General features: G+C 45.1%; 1 protein-coding gene across 1 annotated transcript in view; it reads left to right on the top strand.

Annotated features, from left to right (window-relative positions):
* The first annotated feature begins 2,044 nt into the window (after nt 1–2,044).
* Nucleotides 2,045–9,972, top strand: part of BMP10 (bone morphogenetic protein 10) — a 63,808-nt gene continuing 55,880 nt past the window's right edge. Inside the window, exon 1 of the mRNA XM_086944769.1 lies at nt 2,045–2,489. Coding sequence (XP_086800895.1) covers nt 2,159–2,489 — 331 coding nt within the window. The 5' untranslated portion in view covers nt 2,045–2,158. The remainder of the gene's footprint in view (nt 2,490–9,972) is intronic.

Genomic DNA, 9,972 nt, shown 5'->3' with positions numbered 1-9,972 from the left:
GTCTTCTCCTGCAGTGCTGTGCTGTGACTGCGGCCGTCCTGAGCAATGCACAGCCAGCAGCACATGGAGTGCAGCGCACCTGCTGGGTCCCGATCAGTCATCGGTGCTGGAGTCAGAGCTGCGTGGCAGTCGGGGGCTCTTCCTCAGCCCACTCCCTCAGCTCCTCCCATTGTCCAATCAGGAAGCCTGGGACTAGCGCGAAGGCAAGGGAGTGCTCCAGTTGTTGCCACCCACTGCTGTGTCTTGAGTGGGGCTGGCCCTGCCCCTTGCTATTCATTTCAGTGACGCACTGCAGCGGTGCCCCATTTGAAACCAGATATTTTGCGCTTTCTCTGGCCACTCCCTTCAGGATGGCATCACTCGTCTTGCATGTGCTTCGAGGGCAAGCAATAGTCCTTGCCCCGGTCAGAACATGCGCAGGAAAACTCTGATCTGTGACCTCGTCCCTTCTGGGCCTTCCCTTCCTAGAAAAATAGCAAACAGAATTCGATTTGTGTTCGTCATGGGGCAGTGAGCACTTCATTTGAGGCTGCTGCATTGCGTGTGGTGTCTCTATTGTCTCCCCCCCCGATCCTCGTCCAGAGGCTAGTGAGGCAACGCCACTTTCACCCCTATGCACCAGCCGCCACTGTTGGGCCTCCTCTCCTCGCGCAAAGAAACGACTTTGAGTTATCAGGGCGCTCTACAACTTTCAAATCAAATCAAACCTTTCTATGAAACGGAAGCTCAGTTATCTACACCTAGTGCTTATGGAAGGCACTTGTGCCTGTTTTCCCAAAATTGGGGGCAGATTTACCAGCCCCCTGCGCCACTAGTTCATCACTTTTTGAGACGTACTGGATGCGCATTTCACTTCTCCATATTTACAAGGAGAGGAAAAGCCACCCTGCGTGACTTTTCCTCTCCTTGTAAATATGACCCCTTCACACGCAGCACTTTGCATGGAACGGGCATTCCATGGGTGTTGCTGTGGGTGTTCCCATGCAACACCCATGGAACAAGACACCTTTCCAGGTTTACGAGGAATCATAAATCTGGAAATGCGTTTCAATGAGGCGTAGCGCGGCGCAACAAGGAGAAATGTTTTCATTTCTCTGTGTTTTTTCCTCTTTCAAAGCATGCTGCATTCTACAGTACGCATTGAAAGAGGAAAATGCCTGTAGTGATTGTTTTTGCGCAGGAAGGTGCCCCTTCCAGCACTTAAACAATCTCCCCATGACGCAGGCATCCTTGCACCATGGTGCAAGGGTGCCTGTGCCGACGCATGGCAGCAGTTTGTGCGCCAGCGCAGGGGAGAGCACAGGAATGCAACATATTATTATAAATATGTTGTATTCCTGTGCTTCGGAAGTGCCGCAGCGTGGCGCAACCAAAGGGTTTGCGTTGCTGCACGGCGGCACTTCTTTGTAGATCTACCCCTATGTTTCAGATTGGTGGTCTGTTGCAGGAACACACTCTCCTGCAGCCCAAGACCCACAGTGCGGCCCCCTGCAGAGGTGTCACGTGGCTCCTTTGTCCTTTGTCAACAAGTAGAACTTCCGCAGTGAGGATGGGCCTTTTCTTGAGCAATCCTTCACAGAGCTTCTATTTCGAGCTGCGCGGGGAGGCCATTCACTCTCTGCGCACGGTCAGGTCATACTGTATGCTGGTGGCATTCCATGTCAGCCTGTGAAACAGCTTTGCAGAGAGCCTTCAGTGGTCAATCTCAAAGGGAAGTTGGCTGCGAAAAAACAAAACCGGACAAAGCCTTCGTTTTCTGTGACAGGAAAACGACCTATCTCATCGCCAGTGTCAGAATGTGCAAATGTTTACAAAATGCTCATTAAGAGAGGGAGGATTTCGAGATAACAACAGAATCTGCCGAACAGCCTACATTGTCCAGATAAGAGCGTCAAGGAAGCCTTAGGAAGCCATGTTGTCTCATTAATAGAAACTGTTCTTTTGAGGGGAGGGGAGAGTTAGCGATAGGGAGGGGGTGGGAGAGGGAGAGAGAGAGTGAGGATGGTCACAGGCAACAAATCGAGGGCTCTCCAAACTTGTCAACTTCAGATGACACGAGCTGTGCATTCCCCAGTGGATAAAACAGCCTAGGAGGGCGCAGAGTGAAAGCCATTTGAGATAAGTCGGTCGAGGACAGGAAGGAAAGGGGGAAAAAACAATGGATTCTATGGCTCTGTGTTTTTTTGCTGGTCTGTGTGTGCTGGTGGAATTGGGAGCCTGCAGCCCCATCATGAGCCTGGAGGATTCGCTAACTGACGAGCGTCCACTGTTCGACGAGGTCCTGACGGAGCAGGGCGGCTTGGATTTCGACACCCTGCTTGAGAGCATGAAGGATGAGTTCTTGAAGACCCTCAACCTCTCGGGGATCCCGGGGCACTCGCTGGTTAAGGTGGACCCACCAGAATACATGCTTGAGCTGTACAACAGGTTTGCCACGGACAAGACCTCTATGCCATCGGCCAACATCGTTCGAAGTTTCAACAATGAAGGTAAGTCGGTGCACCTTAATGATTCCTCGACAAAGGTTCGCTAGCTTCACAAAATACATTTTACTCAATACTTTTTTAGCCTCATGGAATTTACCTTCTGTTTACCTTTCGGGTCAAGAGAATGATCAACCTCAACGGTATTGCAAGGTTGGTGGATCCGCCACACGTGAGTCTTCTCTGAACTCACAATGAAACTCTGAGGAGCACAGTTGGATGGTGGGCGATGGAGCAGGAGAGACTTGCAAAATAAGACATAGATCTCTCTACTTAGGGAAAACCCAAGGGACCCAAAATCTAAGGTGGGACGCGTACGTCTATCAGGGAACTCTGCAGATGCTCCACCGAGTCTATGGAGTAACGGTGGAGCTTTACTTCTATGGAATGGTGTGGTGTAGAGGGCAACTCATTATTTACAAGACTGTTTAATTGCACTGAGTTTACTTCACAGAGTGAGACAAGTAATGCACTGGTTCGCATCACAGAGCAATCTTACCTTTAAAAAGAGGTGCACTTCTGGTGCAAGGTTATTCTTGTCTTCGCAAACAAATTGGCATACACTCATTTTAATGCACTTTCTTCAGTTGTGTAAAATAGGTCCCTGAAGCCCTGCAAGTGTGGAGGAGCACTAATTATTAAAGGGTGCTTGCTCGCCCATGATCTTTGTCTATACGGGACTCTGATTTCCTTAGCAAACATGTTAACACAAAGAAGTCGTGCAAATATAGTTCTGCATTCATGGCTGTCACAACAATGTAGACTGACGTGTGTGAGTTGACTTGAAGGCATGGTACATGTCTGCCTAAGGCCCACCTTTGATATCCATGGATAGGCTTTTCTGAAGAAAACATGAAACTCTAAAATATATACATTCTGATCTTTGGTTAGTTCAGTAAATGTACCCTTTGTTTATGCAGAGTTACAACCGCCACCATGGAAGTGATTGGAAATCAGTTACACTTAGCGTTGTGTGCCAGGGTGGCAGAGCCAACAATATCAAAGTGGCTGTATGCCCATGGGAGGTTCAATTTCGGAGGAGAAACGTTTAAGTGGAAAATCCACCACCATCTGTCCATGCTGGTGGAAATTCCACCCGCAAATATGGGTATTGGGACTGCATCTCAAGTGGGGCACAATTTCAGTGTCCCTAACACTTAACAGGCCTGGTTTCTGTCCCTGCATACTGGGGACACTATTTTCACGAAAATTCACCAGCTTGCATGGAGTTATCGCTGTTAGATAATGTGGCGGGACAGTTATTGTTGAATGCTCCCAACCACCAAGCTGCTAAAGGGGGAAGCCATAGCGCTGCTAGTGCGGACAGGGTTTCTGGTGGTTTTTGGGAGTGTCTCCATTACCACCCACAGAACATTAGGCATCTGCCTAATTAGAATGACTCTTGCCCCATCCACCCTGGGGGTGACAGAGGTCTGGCCTTCTGAATGTCAGCCATAGCTTCTGTCTGCTTGCATCAGGGCTGCATTCTGGTCAAGGAAACTAAGAAAAAGGTGCATAAAGTAGATTGTTAAAAAGGAGGGCGGAGATGCCCTCCAAATATCCGCTTGTTGAATATTTATAAATGCTTTTCGATAGCACATACATTTCTGAAATAGTCTATTCGACTCGCTTTTTCTACAATCGGTTGACAGGCGAAACCAGCACCCCAGAGGTAAATGTTATCTTTTTTTCTGAATATTTTAATAAGCTGTCATCATGTCACTTCTTGCACATCGGAGCCAGTTGTCAGTGGGAGATTTGAGAAGGGGCGAGGATTATCTTTTAATGTTACTGATGACATTTCAAAAGACAAATAAAAAAATAACACAAAATACAGGAAAAAAAACACCTTCATAAAAGGAAGAAAGCTGTTTTATAATCTATGATTGTTATTAAATATTTCTCTTCCGAACTAATGTTGATGTTTTCTTGAGAAAGTGGCTACAGGGCCCTCTCGGACCCAGAGGCAGGGGCTACCAGTAAGTAACAGTGGTTACTGGCGAAGGGCACCAACACTGATTTTGGGCACTGAGACTTATTGTACATCATCAAAGTGAGAAAGAAGGAGGAAGCGAGAGAGAGCTTAGAAAACAGAGCCGGACTGGGAAAGAGCATTAAAAAGTGAGATATGAAAACAGGAAGTTTAAAGTGGTGAAAGAGAAGCAAGAGATGGAATCAAGAAGAGGCAAATCTGGTGTCCAGGAGTTCCTGCATTTGGGAGCATCATCTCTAGGAAAAGGTTTGTCCAGCTTCACTTCTTTGTGGTAAAAGTTGAATATAAACCGCAGAGCAATATAAAGGAACAACCGCCTACAAGAGGAAATAAGATGCAGTGGGCGTGCACTCTGCGACATTTTGTAGGCAGAGGTAAGACAGGATAGAATAAGGGTGCAGTATGCGAGTGGGTTTTGTTTGTGTGGTACATACTTCAAACGAAATCGACTGCAAGGCTGTTTGTAGTTCGAGAATGGGAGTGAGTGCATGAGCTAGGATACTTGTCTTTTTTTACAAATAAAACTTCTTACATTTCTATGGAAAACCTTGCAAACTTCCCAAAATCGCAAAGTTCTGCGCTTTGCAACATTAGATTAAAAAAGCAACACTTATGCAACAACATGCTGCAAAAAGTAAATTTGCAGAGAAAAATAAGTAGCACACGTGCCACTGTGCAAAGAAAAACACTGGCAAAGATAAACGTGTAGAGAAAACTCTAGCACACAGTTCCCATCTTGACTAGGTTTGATTAGAGTGAAAATAAACGCACAATTCCGTGAAACTTTTGGTGCAACGTGCAGAAAGACGTTACATGGCCAAAGGTGAACTTAGACAGAGAATTTTAGCAACCTTTACAAAGTGCAAAAATCAGGATCTTCTCAAGCTTTGCCATATAATAACGCCTTTGCACTTTCTAGGCAGAAGTCCCTACAATGACAGAAAATGTGGAACTGGTCACCAGAAGCAACTAAGAAGGCCTCTCAAATGTCATGCTCTTTCAGTCTGTGGACTCTCTTGAGGGACTGTCACCAATGATAATGGTCACATCAGTCAGCTACTTCAGAGGACTGTATGCCACCTGCAGGGATTCGTCTATCTATAACATCTGCATACAACAAGCAACATTGGCTCATCTTTTGAGTATTTTATTCGGTTGTAATTGTTAAAATAAGTACAAGTGAGCTAGACAATATTAGCATCTGTGATAAAGCACCAAGAGTAGTTTCGTGTGTAATATAAAAATTGTCGGCATAACAACATTTTTGCGGTTTTGTGTGAAGAAAACTGCCATCCCTGGGAAAGTGGATAGAGGTGCCGAGTCATTGCACATTGCCTACTGAGAAATATTCTGAGTGACCCTGGACCGATTGAAACCTGTACCACACATTTGAGCTATCACAACAAAGTACACACTAGTACATTTAAGTAATTTGCCATCTCCTGCATGACTACCAGTCTAGCTTAGGTTTGTTGCATGCTTGAAAACCTCTCTTGTCTCTTGTCATCTTCAACCTTTACATGAAGCCACTTGATGGTGTGCTCACAGACAACAACATCAAGAGTCATCAATGCAGAACTCTACTTAAAAGTCTCACCTGCCTTAGACATTCAACACCTCAAACACTGCTTGCACATCACCCAGTGCCTACCTGAAGCTCACCCAATAATTACAAGCCCCTATTGCCACCTGAGCATCACTTTTTTGACGCTCTGGGGGCATAGCACCATTTTCCATATGGCTTAACACCACCTTGTAAATATGCCCCTTTCTGTCAAAGTCTCCTGCTGAAAGGGGCTTGAAATGGGTGTTGCTCTGGGCGTTCCATCGCAATACCCATTGCTTTTTGATGCTGCCCCAGATTTACAAGGCTGAGGCAGCACAAAAAATTAACGCCATGGTATACCAGGTGTTAGAATGGCGATACAAGGAGAAATTATTAATTTCTACTTGTTTTTGGCTCTTTCCATGTGTGCTGCATTCTGCAGCACACATAGAAGGTGTAAATCACCATTATTGATTGTTTATATGAGGAAGGTGTCCATTGCTGCACATAAACAATCGTCACTGCATTGCAGGCACCCTTGCCACATGGTGGTACGGTACCTGAGCTGGCGCTCACAGCTTTTTTTTGTGCCAGCGCAAGGGGAAACACAGGGGTGCTGTATGCTTGTGGCTATTGCACATTCCTGCATTTTCAAAATGTCGGAGTGTGGCGTTGCCAAATTTGGCACAGCTCCACACTCCGATATTTCTTTGTAAATATGCCTCTATGTCTATTATTTGCAAAGAACAACCAACAAGATTCGGTACAAACCTAGCTCAATGATGTGAAACTTGATGGCATCGAAACCCACCTTTCCCAAAATACCAAGTCACTTGGATTTATCCTGGAAACCATCCTCACCCTCAAGGAACACATTGCAAAAAACATAAACTGTTTGGTACACGTTCTCTGGTACCAGAAAACCAATCTGTTTATTCCATAAAGTGAATTTAGAACTGCTGTTCAAGCCAGCATACCCTCACATATGGTTGTAGTAATGCTTTACTCCGTGGCCTCCCAGGCTCCTCACTGGCACCCCTTAGAGGCATCCTATATGCCACAGCACGTCTCATCCAGGGACGGAAGAAATATGATCACCTCATCTCCATTTTGATGGAATTCCATATGCTCCCTTTGCAGTCTGATCCATCTTTAAAACGAGCTGTATCATTTACAAAGCCATCATGACCAGTATCACAGGTTATCTTACAGACACGCTCACTATCTCTGGTGGTTCTTTCCACACTCGCAGCCAAGACACCATCAGACTGCAGTCTAAGGAGTGAGAAAACAAGGCAGCAGTCATTTTCCATATATGTACTCGGGATCTGACAGAGTATCCCTGTATCCACCAGGATTATTTCCCCAATGCTTCTCCAATTTGGGAAATAGCTGAAGACTCACAAAGGAACACTTTCACTATGCACATCAGTCTACTGCCTAGTGGCTAGGTTTGCGCTCTAAAAATAGCGCATACACACAGAGGTTTAAAGACAAACTTCAAGATCACTGATATGGCAGCCATTGCTGTGGTTTCCCTATTGTGGTGATGGTTGCAGGCCTCTTTATTTAAAAAATGTGTCAACCGGATTTCCTAATCATCCCATCACATCTACTTTCTGTGCTTTGTACCTGATACTTCGTGGTTCCTCTTCAAAGGATTTCCATACTCCTTTAAGCACACCAAGGCCACTATGTTGGACCAGCAATAACATTGTGATATCTGGGCACCATTTCCCCAACTCCTTTCTCTGTTTCCCACTACCTGCTGTCTCTTTTAAAAGCTCATCTGATCTACAACAACTTGCAGTCTCTGCATAGGTTGGACCTACCCCTTATTGCATATTGAGGCTGCCATATTGGATCAGCTGCCACAGGTTGTTTTACGAAGGGGATTTTAAACCCTCATCCTTTAAAGCATACTGTGCTCCCTCATGGTCTCTTTCACTCTTCTCCCACCTTCGCAGGCCATTGGCAGGAGGTGTGCTTCCACAAATCCCGTCAGCAGAATCCTCTATGGTTATGGAACTCCTCTGTCAGTTGCAATACCCTTATAATATATGGTAGGGGGCATTTAATCCCTCATGTAAAACCGAGGTGCCTGCAATCAATGGAAACAATCCAGTCTTCAATGTTCCTATCACTGGTGACTTGTGACATCTATAGTTGTCTGTATTAAAGAAAGGACTTATCTGATCAATGGTAATAGCTCATAGTTGAGTTCGACATCAAACTGCTTTACCTTCTCGCAAGTTTTTCTAGATGAACAATGAGAAGCAGAAAGGACGTATTTATAGCCACATATTAATACTGAGTATGAGTTTTCCTTGGGGTTCAGCCTTATTCCACTTGGTAGTCCTGGAACTCCTCTGAGGCAAGCAATCTCTTTATAATGAATGGCAGGGGGTCCCTTATCCCATTTCTAACAGATACTTCAACAAAGACACCCCCAAGAGCACAAGAAGCTACAGCAACACAGAACCCACTGCATCACGATTAGGCCTATGTTCTTAGTTCTGAGGTGCATGATTAATTGCCTATGTGGGAATGAGTCCACATGTTTTCCTATGTTCTTGACGGCTGGATATTTTCATCGGGTAGCCCACGAATGTGTTGCATTGTATGTAGGATTTTAACTAGCATCTGTATAGATTTGGTGATGGAAATGGCAAATGGTTAGTTGGATATAGTATTGCTTTTGCTTTTCATGTCTCCTTAGCATTCCCCGTAGATCCTTGATGTCTCTGTTTCTTTGTATTTTAAACACTGCTCTCTGGAAAATTCTCTCTGGATAAATTGTAGGGCGCCTACAAATTTTCTGTCTGGCAAAGTGCCGTGTAGTAGAAAAGAAGCATTTGGTGAAGTGGTTTTGCTGGTCCTGTGTCTTGTGATCCAAGAATTCTCATAGGTAAGAAATTGACAGAAAATCAGATATTGATCTGTCTGGTCAGTTATATGATGTAAAGTGTGGATTATTTTTAAATTGTGGCTTTATCTAGGATTCCATATTTAAAAGTAGTCACAATGGTGTCTAGGAAATGAACATGCACTTATTCACCCTAAGCACCAGCACTACATGGCATCATACATAAAGAAAGCACTCCTGCACTCAACCCTCATAGTGCCAAGACTACACCAATGGCAAAGTATTCTAATTCAACACCATATACATTATTTACAACAATACAAACAACAGCCCCCCCTATCATGTAGTAAACAATGGCAAAGCAGAGCTTTTTAACACCTCACAACCAGCAAACCCGTCTGGCGCAACTTATTTAGAGTCAACTGCCTTGCTAGCCTGGAACACACCATCCCTTCTACAGCACTCGCCTAACCTTAAACACCCATGACGCATGCCTTTCTGCAATCAGACTCTGATATGCATGTTCCAGAGAGTTGTGCATCGGTGCACAACCCACATAGCCTATGACAGTGCAGTATAACCAGACAGATCATAGGAGGCAAACTCATACGAGACAAACACCAACGCCAACACAAAATATCTGTTCAAGTAGATATAGTATAATTGGAGGAAGTCAAGGCTGCAAGAGAGTGACTGAGAGTAAGCAAAATTTAGAAACCTGGGATTTGGCGGAGAATAGGAAGTCTCTATTTCCATCAAGAATTGTGTCGCGGGTGGTTGCACAGTGGCAAATACGTATCTACAGTTGCCGACTGGATATTTTATAATTGAAGATTAGCTTAACTGAGCGACAGAAGTAGCATGATCATGGAGTAGCGAAACAATGGTATTGTGCGTGTGGTGAGTAGGAGGATTTGTTTGTAGTAGAGGAGTCTGTCCAGTGTGTTGTCTGGAGGGTCAAATTAATGCGGCAGCTGCAGTAGTAGGTGGTATGGAGAGAGATCAAGAGGCGAGCACGACAGCACCCTACAATAATGAGTGACTGGGAGTCCACCAGTGAAGCAGTCGCGAGGCAAATCTGCAT

Source organism: Lissotriton vulgaris, chromosome 11 (assembly GCF_964263255.1).
Source record: "Lissotriton vulgaris chromosome 11, aLisVul1.2, whole genome shotgun sequence".
NCBI lineage: Eukaryota > Metazoa > Chordata > Amphibia > Caudata > Salamandridae > Lissotriton > Lissotriton vulgaris.
The sequence above is the reverse complement of the archived record's forward strand: the minus strand, read 5'-3'. Positions and strand labels throughout refer to the sequence as shown.